The 22,436-nt window shown below is 41.0% G+C and overlaps 1 protein-coding gene across 5 annotated transcripts; it reads left to right on the top strand.

The window, feature by feature from the left end:
• The first annotated feature begins 7,654 nt into the window (after positions 1 to 7,654).
• Positions 7,655 to 21,515, top strand: LOC311267337 (uncharacterized protein). 5 transcript variants are annotated; one of them, XR_014623820.1, is made up of 7 exons: positions 7,660 to 8,026; positions 8,127 to 8,465; positions 11,001 to 11,264; positions 13,695 to 13,804; positions 15,015 to 15,083; positions 15,550 to 15,901; positions 15,988 to 16,523. XR_014623820.1 is itself a non-coding variant. In XM_084370380.1 (6 exons), the coding sequence occupies exons 3-6, from the start codon at positions 11,207 to 11,209 to the stop codon at positions 17,544 to 17,546; spliced, it is 486 nt and encodes a 161-aa protein (XP_084226506.1). In that variant the 5' UTR covers positions 7,661 to 8,026; positions 8,127 to 8,465; positions 11,001 to 11,206; the 3' UTR covers positions 17,547 to 21,515. The 5 variants fall into 5 exon arrangements, 3 of the variants coding, with proteins under 3 accessions (XP_084226506.1, XP_084226505.1, XP_084226507.1); XR_014623819.1 differs by having other exon boundaries at positions 7,655 to 8,026; positions 13,695 to 15,083; positions 15,988 to 16,539; XM_084370380.1 differs by lacking the exons at positions 13,695 to 13,804; positions 15,988 to 16,523 and adding an exon at positions 17,540 to 21,515 and having other exon boundaries at positions 7,661 to 8,026.
• The last annotated feature ends 921 nt before the right edge of the window (positions 21,516 to 22,436 follow it).

Genomic DNA, 22,436 nt, shown 5'->3' with positions numbered 1-22,436 from the left:
TGTATCTGTAATCTAACTACATATTTTTACTGTAACTTTATAATACAGGTACTATACAGGTTATCTTTTTGTATCCTAATTTCATAATCCCGTTACATGTATCCCAGTACTCCCCAAACCTGTGTATGTCAGATTATTAGATTATTAACACCAATGTGTAAGCAGAATTTTATTCTTATAGCTGATATTGGCGGAGCTATTTTTCATAACCCTATATCCAGTCGGTGTATAGGCCAGTGGTTCCCCACGCGGGGATCCACTGGTCGAAGGGTCACCTAATAAATCTCAGGGGTCTTGAGATGATTAATGGGAGAGGGAAGAAGAAAAATGTTCTGATACATAAATCTTTACTTTTCTCAACTCAATGCTGTTATTTGTGAAACAGTAGGCCCCTAAAATGTATTAGATAAAACGATGGTAGAAGATCAGAGGGGAAAGGCTCCTATATAAAAAGGGCCACAAATACGTAATCTAATAAAGACGTAATAAACCATAATTTGTATCAAATTAGGGAAAAACTATAAATATGGTCTTCATTGAATAGTAAACAAAGACAGTTATAAGCTAAGGACACTAATAACAGTAAAAATCAATAGTTTGTAGGCAAAACCTATAAATGTGTTCATTAGAAAATAAGAAACTGTGTTATATCCTGACTAACAAACTAAGTAGCAACAAGCTGAATGTTATATCAAATAAGACAAAAACTAGAAATAATAGAGATATTTATATCCTCATTATAAACCAGACACCTACATATCTAAATCACACTGTAATGTCATTTTTACAGGCTGTAATTAGACAAACGTGGTGCGATTTCCAGCAACAAGTAGTTTTAAAAAGTGGCAACAGGATAAATCATCAGCTGTCCCCTCCTCAGTGTGTGACTGCGTTTCTCCAGCCTGGCAGGCCGACATCTCAGCCGCTTGCAGTGTGCTCCCGCTTGCTTTGGCTAGCAGTGTGCAGTGACTGTGGGCCCAGGCTAATATCTGGGTCGGGGTCAGTCTCCATCATCTCATGTGCAGACTTAGCTGCAAAAACATGAAATGTTTTGTAGCTAAATTCACAAGGAAAGCAGAAAATAATGATGTCCTCTGTGCCAAAAACATTTTCTCATAAGTACTTCATGAATCCAATACTTCTGGACGGTCTGCTGTTATGACAGCAGAAAGGAAAGAGCTACATAGTTAAAGAAACATCAGTTCTGGTGGGATCTTTGCTCAGAATCAAGCCGTGGAAGCCTCTGTGGCTCGTGCGTAAAAGTAGCTGCTGCTGATCCATACAAAGGTATTTTTACGTGTATGAGTCACAGGGGAGTGAATCAGCTCTGTATCATTCATGTAGCGTTTCAGAAGGGGCACAGCGCAGGTAAGGCGCTGATGTTAAAGAAGAGACAAGTCACAACGACTTTTGTGCCAAATTGTACTGTGGAGCCAGTTCTTGTTTGTTTGGTTTTATTCATTTTTACATGCTTTTCCTTGTGAAATGGTTTTGTTGCTGATCGAGCTGATGTGATACATGACGACCATGTTCTTTATTAGATAGTAAACAAAGACAGTTATAAGCTAAGGACCTTGAGGTCACTCCAGGGTCCATAGACAGAACTGTTTATGTCAGTGCAGAACACACAAAAAGATCTAATGCTTCCAAAAAAAGGTTCTGTTCAGTAGTGTCAGGAAATAATACAAAACTGTCTTTATCAATACACTGTCTATCACCTGAGTATGATTATCTATATTTCTAACCTTTATCAAAGCTCATTAACATTCATCCACTAACTTTGTTAGACCCTCATCTGAATGGTTTGCATACACATGAGATAACCGTTTGTCATCATTACATAATAAGGTTATGGCCTCCAGCTGTCCAGTCAAAGTCCATCCTGCTTCATATTAAAGACACATGTCCTGGTGAAGCACAGTACATTCCAAGAAGACATTGTAAAGCATCTCTCTTCTATCTTTCCAAACAAAAAGGTGTAGAAATCCACAGTTATCCCATCAAGTCCTGGTGAAATCCAATGTTTAGGTGCTCATCCAGCATGCCCCAGCTCAAATAGATTCTCAACAAAAACAAATGAACAAACAATCATTACATACGCATGCGAATGAGCAAATATGGTCCTTAAATAAACGTATGTGAGAAGAATCCAGCTAATTTGCTTGTATATTAACTGATATATGAAGTAACTCTGAATCAGCATTTCTTTATGTATTAGTGTCTAATACTTTAAGTCATGAAAAGAGAAAATAAAAAAGTCCCTACTCTAATTTAATTAATATCCCAAGTGATACAGTTGATTAGAATGTAATCAGGTAGCCTAAGTGTGAATCAAATTCACTTTTTCTTGGTATTGTTCTTGGCTTCACCAACAAGTATCATGTTCTCACTTTCTAATGAGTCATCTGGTCAAAAGTTGAAGATTTTCACATTTAAATTCATGGTAGAACAATAACAGACAAAGCAAGTGTCATGCTGAAGAAGTTGATATATGGGGGTTTCCTCAACCTGGTCACCTAAAAGTTGTTTTAACTAAAGGCTTATGGATGAATGAATTATTGATTTATTTACCATTAGTTACAGCTTATAGTCTGTAGTGGAACATGTTGAAGGTTTGCATTTCACTTGTTTCTACTCCCCTACACACACTCTATACGACTTTGGAACGACCCACCTGAGGAGATAAGGCCTGCAGAATCAGTAACTTCTTTCAAATCACTTCTTAAAACCAACTTTTATAGACTTGCCTTTTTGTGATGTCGTCTCCTTTTTACTTTTTCATTTTTAAGTTTTGATTTATCATTTGTTTATTTATTCATTTATTTTTATCTTCCCATTTTTTTCTGTATTTTACTCTATTTATGTAATTACTTACTGATCTAACATTTCTTATATTTCCATTGTTCTTGTATGAAATCTTTTTATTGCTCTTATTAATTTCAATGAACTATTAACTATTTCTATCCTATTCGTTTGCTTATCATCCTCTTAACATTGTCTGCTTCTGTCTAGCATGACTTTTTTAATTGTTCCTGAGTATCCTGCTTCTGCTTTGTTTGTCAAAGCACTTTGCAAACCCTGTTTTTAAAGGTGCTATATAAATAAAGTTATTATTATTATTATTATTATTATTATTATTATTATTATTATTATACACACACAATGACGTGGTCAGAATATTTCGACAAAGAGCGCGTGATCAGTTTCCACTTCACCAATCACAGCCGTGTGTTTTGTCTCTGTCCAATAGTCAGGTGCATGAACACTTCGTGGCACAGGCTTTGGTTGGTGCACTTCATTGACCTTTGCCTCTTCAGTGACGCTCCTCACCTCCCTGTAAATCATTCCCTTTGATTTTATTTAATCGGTCTGTGAGTTAGTACAAGTGTCGTCTTATTGTGTGTGTTACGTGGTTGGTCAGTGAAACAACTGAATAAGGCTGATAATATAGAGAGAATCAATGAAATCACTGCCTCGCCTTAATTTATTTTTTCTTCAAGTCGTATGGAGTGAATGTTGAAGTGTCTGCACTGATCACTCAACCATATAAGACTTATTTAACTTGAGCATTTATTGAGAGTAATGATTAGAAAGTGGAGAAAACCAAGATATATACAGTATATAAAAGCCAAATTAGCCTGACCCAAATATTTTCAAAAGTATCTTAATATTACTTTAATTCAAGTAATTAAATAATATTTTTCAGGGATACGCTTGAAATTACAGCCATTTTTGTCACATATGTGCCCAAAATATAATCTGTGCGCCTTCAAAATATTTGGGAGCAAACAATTATTGTGATGTGAGCGAAAGTCATGGCATTAGCCTCTATGTTGATCAGTTATTAATTCAACTCATTGTGTTTCAATGTATCTTGAAGGGTCAGGCAGAAGAAGGTGCTGAGGGAGAAAAAGATCAATAGGCAAGGTCAAGTCAGAGAGAGCAAGGGGATCCAGAGATGGATCAAGAGGCAGAGGAAGATCAAGTAATCACAGAGAGAGGAGAGCAAACAGACCAAGTAACTCGCAATTGTAGCCATGTTGTTTAAAAATGGTGTACTTGACTTACTATTGTTGTTAATGCTATAAACATACTGTTACTGTGCAAACCTGTGTTTGTTCTTGTACCGTATTAAAAAAACAGACTGAAATAATAATAATAAATAATTTCTCAGTCTTTGTTAGCTTTTTGTGAAATTTTGTGCTCGCGTGCTACGTTCGCTCACATCCTGTGCATCTCTTGGGGGCTAAGCCTCCCCATGTCCTCAAAACCTAGTGACGCCCCTGTGTAAAGGTAATGTATTTCTTTGTTTGTTTACAAGGATCATTATCATTATAATTATCATAATACACACTGACAAATATATTTACAGAAGACAGTAAAAACAAGAGTAACAACTCATGCATCACTGTTGGATCATAGTGAAGGGTTTATAGAAGGCTGTAGATATCATATCATTTTTGCCAACCATCACAATATTCAGACTGAAAAGACTGCGTGCATTGAACGCATGGTGTTACAGATGTGTACCAGTACGCACATTCTCACGCTCTGTGGATTTTTATACATTCAGAAATCTCCGTGGAAAGTGGCGGTGTAAAAGATACGTACCAGTAGGCACGGTCTCACCGCTCCTGGATTTTTATACATTTGGAAACCACACACACACACACACACACACACACACACACACACACACACACACACACACACACACACACACACACACAGACAAACGACTGGTCGACCTAATGTTGTGTTATATCATGTGTTGCTTTGAGGTTGTGTTGTGGTTCTGGTGGGATCTTTGCTCAGAATCAAGCCGTGGAAGCCTCTGTGGCTCGTGCGAAAAGTAGCTGCTGCTGATCCATACAAAGGTATTATTACGTGCATGAGTCACAGGAGAGTGAAGCTCTGCTCTCGTTCATGTAGCTTTTCAGAAGAGGCACAGTGCAGGTGAGGCGTTGATATTAAAGAAGAGACACGTCACGACCTGTTTTCTAACCGTTTGTGCTGCGACTATTGTGCCAAATTGTACTGTGGAGCCAGTTCTTGTTTGTTTGGTTTTGTTAGAAAAATGAACGTGTGTTGCCTGTCCAGTTATATTCATTTTTACATCCTTGTCCTTGTGCAATGGTTTTGTTGCTGATCAGACTGATGTGATACATCATGACCTCAGTTTCATACCAGAGTGAAGAACTCAAGTTTATCAGTCCCAAGTTTCAGATTTGATCTCTTCTCTGATTCACCATCTATTTTATTAAACTGTGATCCTCTGCTTGTAGGTCTGAACAATAACATGACCACACACATTCATAAAAAATAAATAAATAAATAAATAAATAAAATAAAATAAAAAATTGAGTAGATTACCATCATTAAAATAAGCCCCTTATTTATGCTTATCTTTACACAGAGACACATCTAGAGAAAACATTACGTTGTGTTTCACAGAGATCCAGCTCCCAGAGGACACTGGAAAGCTGTGGAACAGTGAAGAGGAGGTCGTGTGGCTCGGGCACCACTTGGCGACGCCTCTGCCTGCTCAGTCGTCTCCTGGATACTCACACTTTACATATATTATAATTTGTGTCAGATATTCTGTCAATGCAATTTGTAAATTGTGATTTTGTTGTTTTCTGTTCATGTGACATCTATTGCATGTCTGTCCGTCCTGGGAGAGGGATCCCTCTCTGTGGCTCTTCCAGAGGTTTCTTCAATCCCAAGGCAATGTGATTGTGATTTTGGGCTATATAAATAAAATTGATTTTACACTTCATCATAATTTACACAGTATTTATTTTACTGAAGATGTCACACACGGTCAGACTTTTGAATTATAGATGAAAAGATTATAATTTTGTTTGACACTTTGGACACAAAGTTTGTCTTGTATTTATTTCACTTTACTATTCAGGAGCTACAGAGCACACATACTCTATACAGTACACAGTAACAGACTATCTAACATGGAAAAGACCTGTTGTTCAAATCAAACCAGACTGACATTTTGTCATAGTGCGTACAGCCTGCTTCTCCCTGCTCCACCTATCCAGAGCAAACCTCTACACCTCTCCCACTCTCCTGTCATGTCAGTTCAGGTCATCAGAATGGGGACTGGTATAAGAATGGAGTTGCTGCCACCTAGTGTCTCATTTGGCTTTTGCACTGAGGGACAGGACAGCCAGAATCTGCTCTAACAGACCCAGAAGAACACAATTAAAACATCAGTTTTTACTGAAACTGACAGGTTGTTTTATTGGAGCTCTTTGGGAAGAGGAACCATAACTCCTCTAAGTGAATCAGTCAAGTATCAGGCTACATGTTTCTGTTCCATAATCTTGTCTCAATAGTCCAGCTGATGACACGTTGACATTTGATTTGTATCAGAACAATCAGCCTGTCTGTGTGAAAGCACGAAGCAGTGTGCATCCTCATACAACCCCCCACAGCACCTTTAGCCCCAGATCCTCAGTTTGAGGAGAACTGCCTCAGTGTCTGAGTTTGATTTCTGTTTTATGAGAAGCGACTGTAACTGTAAAGTGTTGTCACAGGACACAGGACTTCATCTCACCTCTGACAAATACTAAACAACAAAAACACTCTTGATATTTGTGTGATTTTAGGTCAGAATTTTAGTTTTAAGAAACAAGACTGTCTAATAATTTATGATCAGGATTTCTCCATAGCTACATATGGACTCATATCTGTCTTTAATACCTGGGGGGGGGAAATAACTTTTAAAAAACATGTGGACAAAATGAACGTATTGTGGTATAATATATAACCATAAGTAAGTAATTGATGGTTAATGCCAACTGGCAATAGAAAAGTGTGATGTTAAAGAAACTAATCAAATGTGAAGAAATCATAAATGAATGGTTGAAACATGTATCACTCTGCACTGATTGAAGATGCACCTATTGATTGAATTGAAATAAATTCCTCAAAGTCAACGTCAGTTTGTTCCTGATTGATCGCAAAAATATTGACAGTAAATGTTTACTGCGGCTGTGCCACGTGCGTAAAATGGTACGTATGGACGCGCGTACCGATGCTGCTGATGTGTGAAGACAAGTGTTTAATGAACAAAACTACATATAAACAGTTTTGATGAAGATAAATAAAATAAGAAAAATAATATTTTGCGGGAAATCTTGATGCGTAAATGTAAAGCAAAGTGAAAGAGGCCAAATTCAACATGAAATGTGTTTCCAGAGGACTGTGTGTGTGTGTGTGTGGCTCCATTAATAAAATACACACAGATGACTTTTTGCGCTCTCTGTGATGTTAATGAAATAATGTCCATAAAAGCCGAGAGTTGACGAACCTGAGATACAGTTTTTGTAATAAAAACAACGTTGTAATAAAGGAGCCTGAAATGTTGTTGCTGTGGCAAAATAAAAGCCTTCACGTGTAGTCCTCTCATAAGGAGCTGTTTCAAGGACTGAAACCAAACTTCTATCAGACAATATGAGAGAGGACACAGTCACAGCTGGACATTTCTTCATGGTTACATGTTGACGTCATCTTTTGCAGGTTGATTGGATGAAGGTTTAAATCCAGAGGTGAGATGTGACTGTAAAACACACGCGCACAACATGGCCGTGCAGGATTCCATGGTTGCTATGTTTTTCTCCAGGTGCATCATTTCTATCAGATCATCATTTAAAAACAAACAAAGCCTGAAACCGTCAACACAACCGACATTTTACCCGTTTCACTCGTCAATCTCTGTAAAGTTTTTGGATTTACTGAAGATTTTTTCACTCCGGATAACAACGAACAACCCACTGAGACTGACAACCGACACACAACCGACTTCCAACATTGAAAATGTGAGACTTGAACACTTTGAAAGTCTCCACCTACAGATTCTGGATGACCACTAAGGCCTCTACCGCCACCTTCATCCTTGGCTGAAAATCAGCACTCCTGCCTCCATCAGTAGATGTGTGCTGACAAACACAAGCCTCCACCTAAAGCCTCTGCCAGGAACCTGCACCAGCTCCACCTGCAGATTCTAGTAGATAAATGCAACGCCTCCACCAAAATCTCCACCTAAAGTGCCTTTTATCTTCTGCCTACAGTCTCTGCCAGTAACCTGGTGTTTCCTCCACCTACAGATTCTGGAAGATGGATGAGGCCTCAACCTCCACCTCCATCTGCAACTGAAAACCAACACTACTGCCTCCATCAGTAGATTAGTGCTGACAGACACGAGCCTCTGCCAGGAATCTGCAGCCACCAGCTCCACCTGCAGATTCTAGCAGACACACGCACCTCGAATGTCAACCTGCAAAGATTGTGACAGTACTGTCACCGCGTCTGTCCTCTGCCATCCTCTGCAGCCTGAACCTCCTCCTACAAGACACCCAGAATATTTTCACATCTAACTCTGTGAATTAGGATTTATTTCCATAAAGCCACAGTTGATTGTGGAAAGACAAACCACGACTGTGTTGGTGCGTTTTGAATGAAGTTTGAATGAAAGCTCATCTAAGTTCAGCAAAAGAAAGAAACTTGAAGTCAGATGTCAGAGTATTTCCTTTCTTGACACTGTGAATTAATTTTGTTCAGTTATTACACTTAAACAAACCAAACTTACCGCTCCTATACATCTTTGGGGGGCTACTGGACTGTCGCCTCATGCCAATAAGAAATGGTATTACAGTACAGGACAGGCAGGGCTAGCTGCTTAACATGCTAACTTCAGTAAACACCTCTTCAACACAATACAGATATGTCATTGACAGAATGTCAACATTATTGTTTCTTTAATTTTTGTTCATTTTTGGAATGTTTTAAACTGAAATTCTGGTTACATCTTTGTGCATTGCCCCTTTAAAGTGAATCACCTAAAATAATGTTGTTGATGGCAGACGACATTTTTTTATGTTTCACATTTAAATGTTTAAATGTGAACGTTTTGTTGTTAACAAAAGAATGACATTTTTATTAATGGACAAAAACAAAAACAGGTGTATTACACAACAACAGTACTAGCAGGCCTACATTATTTATTATTTCACTATTCAAAATTGGAATTAAAACTGGGAATTTTAATATTCACAATATTAATGTGATCTCTAATCAGAATTTGTCCCTGTTTGAGTAATGAACATTCATCATGCAGTCTGTTTGCTGAGCATGAATGAGGGACAATTTCAGAAATATGATCACACATCTCATTGACTGTACAGACTGTAATTACAGTTTCTGTCCATAAGATGTCAGAGTATGCCTCAAATCCAGAGAGTGAGTGTGTGTGTGTGTGTGTGTGTGTGTGTGTGTGTGTGTGTGCGTGTGTAGGGGAGTAGAAACAAGTGAAATGCAAACATGTTCGAACATGTTCCACTACAGACTATAAGCTGTAACTAATGGTAAATAAATCAATAATTCATTCATCCATAAGCCTTTAGTTAAAACAACTTTTAGGTGACCAGTTTGAGGAAACCCCCATGTATCAACTTCTTCAGCATGACACTTGCTTCGTCTGTTATTGTTTTACCATGAATTTAAATGTGAAAATCTACAACTTTTGACCAGCTGACTCATTAGAAAGTGAGAACATGATACTTGTTTGTGAAGCCAAGAACAATACCAAGAAAGAGTGAATCTGATTCACAGTTAGGCTACCTGATTACATTCAAATCAACTGCATCACTTTGGATATTAATTAAATTAGAGGAGGGACTCTTTTATATTCTCTTTTCATGACTTAAAGTATTAGACACTAATACACAAAGAAATGCTGATTCAGAGTTACTTCATATATCAGTTAATATACGAGCAAATTAGCTGGATTCTTCTCACACCAAAGTTTATCTAAGGACTATATTTGCTCATTCGCACGCTGATGTGATGATTGTTTGTTCATTTGTTTTTGCTGATATTCTATTTGAGTTGGGGCATGCTGGATGAGCACCCAAACATTGGATTTCACCAGGACTTGATGGGATAACTGTGGATTTTTACACCTTTTTGTTTGGAAAGAAGAGAGATGCTTTACAATGTCTTCTTAGAATGTACTGTACTTCACCGGGACATTTGTCTTTAATATGAAGCAGGATGGACTTTGACTGGACAGCTGGAGGCCATGACCTTATTATGTAATGATCACAAACGGTTATCTCATGTGTATGCAAACCATTTAGATGAGGGTCCAACAAAGTTAGTGGATGAATGTTAATGAGCTTTGATAAAGGTTATAGGAAATATACATAACCATACTCAGGTGATACTTGATATGTTAGATTATAGACAGTGTATTGATAAAGACAGTTCTGTATTATTTCCTGACACCACTGAACAGAACTTTTCGTTGGAAGCATTAGACCTTTTGGGTTTTGTGGGAAAAATCTATTTATTAATTAATTTCTGAGATGTTCTACACTGACATAAACAGTTCCGTCTCTGGACCCTGGAGTGACCTCAAGGGTCAAGGTGCTACAGGGTGTTCTTCAGGGATGTCCCATCTCCTCAGAGTTTTTTATTTTGACAACCCGACTACGAATAAATGCTTATTAATAACACCACTGAAATACAAGGAGAACATGATATTTACTCATTTGAACAACTCTGTGGAACAATGGAGTGATTACAATTAATGGGAAATCAATATTTGGGAATGACTGGTGATGGAGAAATACTTGTTAAACTCTTGTCTATATTTGACCCTGCTTGACCCAATGTGACAGACAACTTGTGAGACTGTCTTGTTTGCTGAATGTGCAATTTGAATGTACTTACAGAAGCAAGATTGTGAAAAGTCTGTATAAGGAGATGAGACACATAAGGGCATGTACTATGACAACTTGTCATCTGGCACTGGGTGTGACTTTTGTATCCAGAGTTATAAAACACTGTGATTAACATAATTCTGCGGAGATCTGCAGAAACAGCCTTACAACCTGTAACTGTGTATGATTCTCCCCTTGCTGCAAGTAAAAGATATTTGATCAAACGTAACTCTCTCTGGTGTTTCTTTCTTTCTGAAGGTTTGGAAAGACTCTATGTAACAGCATAGATTTTTCTGACATTTCTTGGTCCTTCGAGCCGGATCCCAAGAGACCAGTGCTGTTCTGGATGACGACTTCCTGAACCGAGTACTGTGCACAGGTCGCTGAAAAGACTCGGCGGCGAGCAAAAGTCCTCCATCTGAAATTGATGCAAACAGAGGCTGGGAAAGGAGACTGATTCCAGAATGGGACTTGGTGACGGGATCGCAAACTGTTTTCAGAGACCGAGAGGCACCAAAAAGAGTGAGTATCAGCAGGGCTGATAAAAGCGTGGCTGGGTCACGGTAAGACCATAAATGATAAATAGCTGAAACCGGGTTTCACATTTATTAAAGGATTCAGGGAATCCACGAGATAGGTCTTAATAAAAATTTTAATGAGCAAAACAGAGGTTGCGAGAACCTACAATACTTCCGAGCAGGGAAGACAATACTTCCGCGCAGGGAAGACAATACTTCCGAGTAGGGAAGACAATACTTCCGCGCAGGGAAGACAATACTTCCGAGCAGGGAAGACAATACTTCTGCGCAGGGAAGACAAAAGTACGTACAATACTTTCTAGCAGGGAAGTAAAAGTGTGAATGTGTGCACAGTGAAGCAGCGAAGTGCCTGAAACCTAATGGTGCAAACATAAAGCACTTGCCAGTTGAAGTAACTGTGTACAAACAAAAGAGGAACGTAGTACTACAAACAATTAGATGAAAAATGGGCTCATGCTGTTCGTGTTGCAGAGCCGAGGCAGAAGAAGCAGGTGATGTAAAATATATGAATTGCAAATACCCAGGGTCGACCAACCACATTAAAAAGTGGTCTAAAAAGTTTTTAATTTAAAGGAAAATTATTGCCTGAACATTGCAACATATACGATCAAAAGCAAAAAATAACCCAAGGAAACAGAAAAGGTTAGGACTAAGTGCAGCCCAACAGTGGCTGGCAGAATCGACAAATAGATGGACTAAGGACTAGTTATAGTTTGAATGCATTGGAGTACGAAAGGGCACTTAGGAGAGTGTTGAAAACTGTTTGGGTAAAAGTAAAGGGAAATTGGAGTCATGCTACAGGGCGAGGACAGGTTTTAGGGCCTGACAATAATGTTTTTGTCACTAGGAGGACAAAATTGCAGGAGAGAATAAGAACAAAATATACTGTGACCGCTGATTGGACCGTCATAAGGAGAACCAGGCAGAGAGACGATGAAACCTTTTAGACATTTGCTCAGAGAATGAAAGGAGCGCCAGTTGATAATGCAGCTTATTGGCAGCAATTGAAGAATGTCACCCACCAAAATAGTAAGGAGGAGATCAAGCACTTTTTGCAAAAACACATGGTAAATTTCAATACTGCTACAATGGCAGAGTATGAGGATTATGCAATACACGCTGAAAGACAGGCACAGAATAAGAACAAAATACACATACATTAGTGGTAGAAGACGACACAGTGTATTACACAAACGAGAGCAGAGAAGGATATAACTATAGAGGGAAAGGGGGTTACAGAGGAGGATTCAGAGGCCGAGGACATAGGCCAAGAGACAGGGATATTTGTTATGTATGTGGGAAGTCAGGACACTGGGCACGAGATTGCCCTGAAAGGAAAGGTAGATTAGGACCGCAAAATCAAGCATGACTATCCGTGGTCCCAAACCTCTGACCCTAGTCAAAGCCAAGAGCAGGCTATGAGAATAGAAGAGAGAAGTAAGGAAGAGGAAGTGTTAAGATTAGATACAGCATTTGCATGTTTACAGAGCAAGCCAGAGGTTGCATGAAATGTAGCAGGAAGTATGATCAACTTCTTGACACAGGAGCAACAAAAACAGTTATCAGGCCAAGTTGTGCTCCATTTTTGAAGCCTTCAAGACAGAAATTTTTTGTTAAAGCAGCTAATGGTAGCTCTTACAACACTTGTCAAAACCCGTGTTGTTTGCAGATCCAGAAACCTATTCTATTTTGCCTTTCACTGAAGCAATTTTAAGGCTTTGAACTGCACTGTGACTTTTGTTTTCTATTATTGTGAATAGTAATTTTTGCTGGATTTCTGTTGATCATTGTGATCATTGTGTGCGCAGGAGAAAGTTTCCTGCGCCTGAACACCCATTTCAAGTTATACACATGGATTTCATTGAACTAAACAAATGTGAAGGCAAAAAATACTGTTTAGTGATCATCAATGCATTTTCCAAATGGGTAGAAGCATTTCCATGTGTTAGTCCTGATGCACTGACAGTTGCAAAAGCCTTATGCAGAGAAGTCATACCGCGATTTGGCATTCCTGAAACAATATATAGTGACAATGGAGCTCATTTTGTGAACAAAACAGTACAAAGCATAGGAGAAAACTTGCAAATAAAGATAAAAAATCACTGTGCCTATCACCCACAGAGTGCGGGGTTGGTGGAAAGACATAACGGTATAATAAAGTCTAAGTTGAGGAAGATGATGATGGAAACAGGAAAAAACTGGATTTACTGTTTGCCACTAGTATTGTACCAAATGAGAATAATACCCACAGTACAGGGTCTAACTCCCTTTGAAACAGTTTTTGGGAGAAGATGTGAAATTCCTGACTTAACGCTCTACAAAACACCTATAGATAAAGCTGAGGATAATTTGTTGACACACATGAGAAAAATGTTAAAAACTAAAGAAGTAACAGAAGCAAATGTCATTCCAGAACCAGAAACATCAGAAGAGGTACCGCCATTGAAACCAGGAGACTGGGTCTTTGTGAAAGTAATCAAGAAGAAAAACTGGACAAGTCCTAAGTGGGAAGGTCCATATCAGGTATTGCTAACTACCCCCACTGCTGTAAAGATAAGAGAGACAGACGTGGATACATAACACGCATTGTAAAAAGCAACACATGCTATCAGAGTAAGGTGGAAGTATCAGTCACAGGTTAAGTGTGTGAGTGAAAAGTCTGGCTACAAAGGGAGGCCGATCATATAGAGATCTGTCTGTCTCAAACCAGTGAAGAAACAGAGAACACACTCGCACCATTTAAACATGGGACTGATAGGACTCCTGCTCTGTCTGCAGTCGTTGCTGTTAGTGATTAGCAGTGCGCCCATTAGAAAGAAAAGAAACGCGTCAGGCATTCAGGTAGTGTTAACTGAAGGGAGAACTTCATCACTCCGGTTTGACTGGTTAGATGCACTAGGGGAAGATGGAACTAAATTGAGAATCCACACACCTGACTACTACAGCACTGCGCCTAAATACATTTGTACCTCCACCATGTAATTGGGCCAGGGTAATGGCAAGCAGTGATAGGGGATGGGTTAATGCAGCACACAGACAGAGAAGCAGATTTAAAATTAGCCGGAGCGGAACTGCATGCCTTTATACGGGCAAAAATGATAACAGGAAATGCAATGAAGTGACAGTGACAGTGACAAATCCTCAGAGTTCTGACACTGGTGTCTACTATATTGGGGCCGGTCTTGGGGGAAAAGATCCTCTCCGTATATTTTCCATTGTAGTAGAGGGGAAGCGAGCTAAAGAGAGTGTCCAGGATGTCACACAGGCTCAAACTGAGAGTACGACCCCTATGCCCCATGCTGAGAACAGAGGAGTAAAGTTTTTGACTAACTTGACTATTGATGATGTCTTTGCTATAGAAACTGGAGACATTGGCCAGAATTTGTGGCTATCATGGATGAGGTACACAGCCCAGAGTCTAAATATGTCTAACTGAATTGCATGTGCTAGGATAACTACTAATTCCAGTGAAGAGGGGTTGGTATGTGTGTTGAAGATGTTTGACAAAAAATACACCCCTACTACTACAATGTGTAGGAACATGGCAGCCTTGTTGACACGAGTGTGCCTGAGCATGTGACTAGCTATGCTGCAAATTATTCCTCCTTCACCAGGACAAGTGATGCGGGGAGAAAAGTGAAAAAGTTCCCTGCAGACTGGTGTCTAGACAAAACCAATGTAACAGAAAACAATGGTAACCTGACAAGTGATCTGTTCCTAAACCAATCCACAGGTGTGACTGACATATGGTGGCTGTGCGGGGATAGGAAGCTTAGAGCTCGGTTGCCAGCTGACTGGGATGGTGAGTGTACGCTAGTCAATGTTATCCTACTTTTTACGGCTTTTGGAATTGAACTCCTCCCTACACTTAACAAGCACACATGGTCGTAGACAGAAAAGAGAATTGTCTGACACTCCCTCTGCATATGAACCTGTATGGATTGATGCAATCGGGGTGCCACGTGGTGTGCCTAATGAGTTTAAGGCCAGAGGAGAAATATCTGCAGGCTGGACAGCTGTTATACCCTTCTTTGGGCCAATCATTGAGACGAGCAAAAACACTGCCTGGATTAATTATATGTATTATAATCAGCAGCGTTTTGCTAATTACACTAGGGATGCCGTAAAAGGATTGAAAGAGCAGCTACACTCAACTTCCCTTACTGCATGGCAAAATAGACTTGCGCTAGACATGTTGTTAGCTGAGAAAGGAGGCGTGTGTAAAACTTTTGGTTCAAGTTGTTGCACCTACATCCCTCTCAACACAGCCCCCGACGGAAGTGTGACCAGAGCACTGGAGAGTCTGACTTCTCTCTCTGAAGAGTTGGCCGAGAACGCAAGCGTTGATGACTGGACTGACTGGTGGGAGAAACAGTTTGGTAAATATGCAAGTTGTTCTGTTCTAGTCTCCCTCATTATAGGAGTGGTGGTCCTCAGCGTGGTGTTCTGCTGCTGTGTTCCTTTGCTGAGAGGCCTGCTGGAGCGATTCATCAGTCGTTCGGTGACAAAGACTCTCATTGCTGAAGCTGTGGAAGGAGAGTACGTGGATCTGCTGAGATTCAATCCCGGCAATAAGTACTACATCCCCATCTTCCCAAATACCAACAGTAATGAATGCAGGTGAGGTGACAAAGTGTAAGCCCAGAGGCATGTGCATAGCGTCTGTCAATTCTCACCCTCCTGAAGCAAGGTGTTCTCCCATTCAGGAGTGTGGACCGTTAATATCGGCGGTGCACCAAGTCTTTACACAGAGCTGTCGTCATTGTTCCACAAGTTTGCCTGGCCTCGCCCCTGGACAGTATATGATTATGCTTCTCAATGATGATGTGTTATCAGTGATTACCATGATGCCTTGCTCCTGTATAAGAATGACTAATGACTGTTTGATGAAAACATATTCTTCTGTGATCTCGGCCTTTTGAATTGTTTGTGGCTTTGTGAAAATACAGGAAACTTATTTGTTGAAGTGAATGACATTATATTCAATAAATGCTTTGTAATTGTGAAGAGTTTAAACAGGAGGGAAATGATGGAGAAATACTTGTTAAACTCTTGTCTATATTTGACCCTGCTTGACCCAATGTGACAGACAACTTGTGAGACTGTCGTATTTGCTGAATGTGTAATTTGCATGTACTTACAGAAGCGAGATTGTGAAAAGTCTGTATAAGGAGATGAGACACATAAGACACACATAATATAAAAGACTGTGATTAACATAATTCTGCAGAGATCTGCAGAAACAGCCTTACAACCTTACTGTGTATGATTCTCCCCTTACTGCAAGTAAAAGATATTTGATCAAACGTAACTCTCTCTGATGTTTCTTTCTCTCTGAAGGTTTGGAAAGACTATGTAACAGCATAGATTTTTCTGACAACTGGTTGGAGAGATACATTCTGTTTGTAACATATTGGATTATCTGGGTTTTTACAGAAAAGTATCAGTTAAATTGCTCGCTAAGAGAATATAGTAAGATATGTAAAGTATCAAAGCACTTCAATATATTCAAATATTAAGTCTAGTTACTGCAGATTGTAATTTAATTGATATGTAATAACAACTGTTCTGAACTCTGAGGTGTTTCAAGATTATAACAGAGGGTTACATATACAGTCCCTGAGCTGATAACCTTTTCTGTTGTGGATTAAGCACATTCCAAATTTAGTAAGTGGCCTGTTTCCCCAAAAGTTAAAGAAACTCATTTTAGAATAATTCATAAGATTTATCCAGAGTTTCTTAAACAAAGGTTTACATTTGAAGTGGACCCCTGTACCTTCTGTAAAGACACTGAAGAAACATTGGAACACGTTTCTGTTTCGCCCTGTGTCCCGAATATTTTAGTCAGATATAATAAATTGGATATCACTAAAGTCCTAAAGTCCGTCCTCTGATCTCTTTTATATGGATCATCTGAACTCATTTGTTTCTGACATGATTAATATAAATTTACTTTGGATATCATATTCAGTGTAGTGATTTGTAGATTGATTATTGATTACTCTTTTTTGTACTAATTGTACATAGCCTATATCCTCCAGGAGATATTGAATGTTTTTTTTTGTTCCCAACTTTGCACTTAAAAAGAAAAACAAACCTACACATTGATTATTTATGTGTTAAGTGGATGAACATATGGACACGGGGGGATTGATTTAATATACATGAAGAGTTTATACAGAGCCTAGACACACACACCGGTTGGAAATGGCTGCGTTATGAAGAGCCTCTTGGCCTTTTGACCCTTCTCCATTACAGACAGTAGCTGGTTGTGATCTTCATCACTCCTGATGAGGAACTCTCCTGATGTCGCTGTGTGGGGATGTCTACGGTGGCATCCGCGTGCAGACACCGGCTCTAGTGAAGCTCTGCGAGCTTTGACTTCCACGAGACTTCATCTCCAAAGATTATCTGAATCATCGACCTGAACACACTGAAGGAATGACAACACTGCCGCGTCCTAATGAGAGCACACAGCAGAAGTCGACGAGTGTGTGTGTGTGTCTCTGTGTGAAACAAAACAATGACAACAAAGTTTCCAGAACTTTATTAAAACATTATCACACAGCAGTTGTCATTTTATGGCGGTCATGTAACTTTGTGAGGGAGTTGTTAACCGTGGCACGGAGCTCATCTCGGTTGTATATCTGCCACATACTTCGTCTACCTCCGTGCGCCATTCTTCAGGATGGGGACGTCGCTCCGCTCAGAGGGAGACGGCACGTTCTGAGTCCGGAAATTCTGGCTCGGGGGTGTAGCCTGCGTTCATGTAGACGTGGTGGTGGTTCAGCCATTGTCAAGTGCATCGATCCCGTCCATTGGTCTGTGCGCTGCTTGGACGCAGTTAATGCCGCTGCATTCTCAGAGGAGAATTCAGCAGCATTAACATGAAGTTTCATGTCGTTGTGGAGTGCCTCTGGTGTCCACAGGATCTGCTCCCTCTCATTGTTGCCAACTCCTCGGTAAGGAAAGTTGTTATTGGCTGTCCTCAAAGTTTCTAGAAATTGCTAAATGACTGTAAGCCAGGGCGGGATCCAGTCAGCGGCGGCTTCGCGCATGCGTGAGTCATTTGCAGTCTGGACGCGGAGGGGTGAACATCTCCTCCTCTGACTGCAGCTGTGAGGGACTGGGCTGCCTGTGAGTGCTTTAAGACGAGGGCGGCACCCGCTGCTCGTTGAGAAGAGTAACGATACGTGTTTTCACGTCAGAGTCTCCAATAACACCAGAAAAAGTTGTTAGATTTGTTGCTGGTCGCTTTTTTGAAGAAGAGTCGCTGGAGTGGTCTGAATACTCGCTGAATATAGCGACAAGGCGCCGAGTTGGCAACACTGCTTCCTCTTCGTTGTGTAGGCCTATGTGAGCAGCCGCTCAGCCATTCAGTGGAGGAGGTCGTGTGCCTGTATTGGCGGAGTGTCGATGCTGTGAATCAAAGTCATGAGCGTGAACGGGACCGTGGATACTTGCCGTTCGAATAGACCTACCTCCTCGCGAGTTTCGCTGTGGAGTACTTCAACTTCCTCGTTCGCCGTAACGTTGCTGTGTAATAATGCTTTCAGTGGATAATGAGGCGGTGTTGACTTGTCTTTGGTTTCCACACCATTACACAGGTGCGTGAGGAGGGTTCCCTCTCTGGAGAGGAGGGATGGAGAGCTGCGAGCTTTGACTTCCACGAGACTTCATCTCCAAAGATTATCTGAATCATCGACCTGAACACACTGAAGGAATGACAACACTGCCGCGTCCTAATGAGAGCACACGGCAGAAGTCGACGAGTGTGTGTGTGTGTCTCTGTGTGAAACAAAACAATGACAACAAAGTTTCCAGAACTTTATTAAAACATTATCACACAGCAGTTGTCATTTTATGGCGGTCATGTAACTTTGTGAGGGAGTTGTTAACCGTGGCACGGAGCTCATCTCGGTTGTATATCTGCCACATACTTCGTCTACCTCCGTGCGCCATTCTTCAGGATGGGGACGTCGCTCCGCTCAGAGGGAGACAGCACGTTCTGAGTCCGGAAATTTTGGCTCGCGCCGATTAGCTCAGTTGGTAGAGTTGGTGTCCCATGTTCAGAGGCTTTGTCCTCGCTGCAGCATCGAGTCCCGGCCTGGGGCCCTCCGCCTCTCTCTCTCTTCCTGTTTCCTGTCATTTCTCAAGCCGTACTGTCCATAAAGGCCAAAAAAAAAAAAAAAATTAAAAAAGAAGGGTGTAGCCTGCGTTCATGTAGACGTGGTGGTGGTTCAGCCATTGTCAAGTGCATCGATCCCGTCCATTGGTCTGTGCGCTGCTTGGACGCAGTTAATGCCGCTGCATTCTCAGAGGAGAATTCAGCAGCATTAACATGAAGTTTCATGTCGTTGTGGAGTGCCTCTGGTGTCCACAGGATCTGCTCCCTCTCATTGTTGCCAACTCCTCGGTAAGGAAAGTTGTTATTGGCTGCCCTCAAAGTTTCTAGAAATTGCTAAATGACTGTAAGCCAGGGCGGGATCCAGTCAGCGGCGGCTTCGCGCATGCGTGAGTCATTTGCAGTCTGGACGCGGAGGGGTGAACATCTCCTCCTCTGACTGCAGCTGGGAGGGACTGGGCTGCCTGTGAGTGCTTTAAGACGAGGGCGGCACCCGCTGCTCGTTGAGAAGAGTAACGATACGTGTTTTCACGTCAGAGTCTCCAATAACACCAGAAAAAGTTGTTAGATTTGTTGCTGGTCGCTTTTTTTTGAAGAAGAGTCGCTGGAGTGGTCTGAATACTCGCTGAATATAGCGACAAAGTCGCTGAGTTGGCAACACTGCTTCCTCTTCGTTGTGAAGGCCTATGTGAGCAGCCGCTCAGCCATTCAGTGGAGGAGGTCGTGTGCCTGTATTGGCGGAGTGTCGATGCTGTGAATCAAAGTCATGAGCGTGAACGGGACCGTGGATACTTGCCATTCGAATAGACCTACCTCCTCGCGAGTTTCGCTGTGGAGTACTTCAACTTCCTCGTTCGCCGTAACGTTGCTGTGTAATAATGCTTTCAGTGGATAATGAGGCGGTGTTGACATGTCTTTGGTTTCCACACCATTACACAGGTGCGTGAGGAGGGTTCCCTCTCTGGAGAGGAGGGATGGAGATCACAGCCAGCACGACTCGGTTACGCATTAGTGCAAACATGAGACCCTGACGCTCCTCAAAGCGCAGCCTTATTTCAAACCCGGCAAAATAAAGACAAACCCGCCAGGTTGACAGGAGCACAGCAGAAAAAAATCTCCGAGCGAGGTCCATGGCTGCTGAAGAAGGAGAAACGCCGGTGAACAGATATGCAGTCTTTATAGGCTGGCGTAGGCTTGTTCGGCCCATTCTTCTTTTATCCAACCATACAATGTATATCCAACCATACATTTTTTGTATGGTTGGAGTTTTGGAGGATGATGATGCAATCAGATGTATTTCATTTTACTATTCAGGAGCTAAAGAGCACACATACTCAGAGAAATAACACTATTTGTATGATAAAAGTTTTGTGTAAAGCACGTATCGTCTTCTCAACGTATAAACACTTTTATGCTTGTATGTTTTTTGCGTTATTGATTCCTCTGATACAGTGAAATGTGAGACTTTGAAGAATCCTTTCCTGCTCCTCCGCGCGCTTTCACGAGGAAGCAGCCGTACGACTCTCATCAGCGGTGTTTCATGCCTTTATGTGGGCGTTCACTTAATGAAGCCGAGGAGCCAGTACATTTCAAGATTTAAAGTTGTTTCCACTAGATCTGCCGACATGGCTCTACTCGGTTTGACTCGGCGCGTCAACCCGGCTCGGGAGCCCGGGCATCAAGACGAATCAATGAAAAAGTAATTGATTCCTCTTTTTCGTTTTTCTTGTTAAAGATATCCATTCACCTTGTTTCGATTCGGATACAGTGAAAAAGTAAGTCTGTGAAGAATCTTTTTCCGCTCCTCCGTGCGCTTTCACGGAGAAGCAGCCGTGCGACACTCATCGTGCGTTTTTCCACAGCGATGTTTAATACCTTTATGTGGGCTTTCACTAAATGAAGCCGAGGAGCCAGTTGTTGTACATTTCGAGATTTAAAGTTGTGTATCTAACTTTACCCTGCTGAATTTTACATCCTTGTGAAACTGAAATGCTCTTGTTTCAACCTGATTCATCAAATCCAAGATGTGTCTGTTATAACGTGTGTGTGTGTGTGTGTGTGTGTGTATCTGTCTCCTCTGCTCATTAAAGTCCATGACCAAACTTTAAACTGTCATGTTGTTCTGGCCCGTTGTTTAAAATGTTCTTTCGTCTGCTCATAAGAAATGTGCGTAAAAACATTTAAACCGCACCAAACTGACACCGTGCCTCTGTGTATTAGCTGTACCACATTAATGATGAACACTACTAACTACATTGCTCATTACATTCAGTGTGTACAGTGAAATAATCGCCATTGATTATTAATGATGGTCCATATTCATCCAGACTACAGACACTGAGCACAGAGTCAAAAGCTGCAGTGACAGAGGAAACTCTCCTCCTAAAGCTTCTCCAGCACATGACGGTGTGTGAGCCTGCGTGCGCTCTGGATGGCACAGAGGCTCACAGCGCCCGACAAACAAACACACTAACTGTACAAACGACTGGTCGACCCGATGTTGTGTTCTGTCTTGTGTTGCTTTGAGGTTATGTTGTGTTTTCACTAAATTCAGTTCTGGTGGGATCTTTGCTCAGAATCAAGCCGTGGAAGCCTTCTGTTGCTCGTGCGTAAAAGTAGCTGCTGCTGATCCATACAAAGGTACTTTTACGTGTATGAGTCACAGGAGAGTGAAGCAGCTCTGATGTCAGTTATGTGGCATTCACGGAGCAGCACGGCACAGGTAAGGCGTTGCGAAAAAACGAAGAGACAATTCACCTCCCAGTGCTCTGTTTTTAATCAGGTACGGCTCCACAGCGCTCTTCCACTTTTCCCAAGATGTCAAATTAGACTGTTTGTCTCCAATATGACAGTTGTGTATCAGACTTCAGAATATTTAATTTTAACATCGTTGTAAAATTGAAATGATCTTGTGAAAGAATGATTTATAACAATCCAAGATCTGTCTGTAATAATGTGTGCGGCTGTACCTGTCTGTGTTTACACGACCCTCTGCTTCTCCTGAGTTGAGGTACGACTCTCTACAAAGTC

The sequence above is a fragment of the Pagrus pagrus genome, assembly GCF_965226575.1.
Source record: "Pagrus pagrus genome assembly, chromosome: 13".
Classification (NCBI taxonomy): domain Eukaryota; kingdom Metazoa; phylum Chordata; class Actinopteri; order Spariformes; family Sparidae; genus Pagrus; species Pagrus pagrus.
The sequence above is the reverse complement of the archived record's forward strand: the minus strand, read 5'-3'. Positions and strand labels throughout refer to the sequence as shown.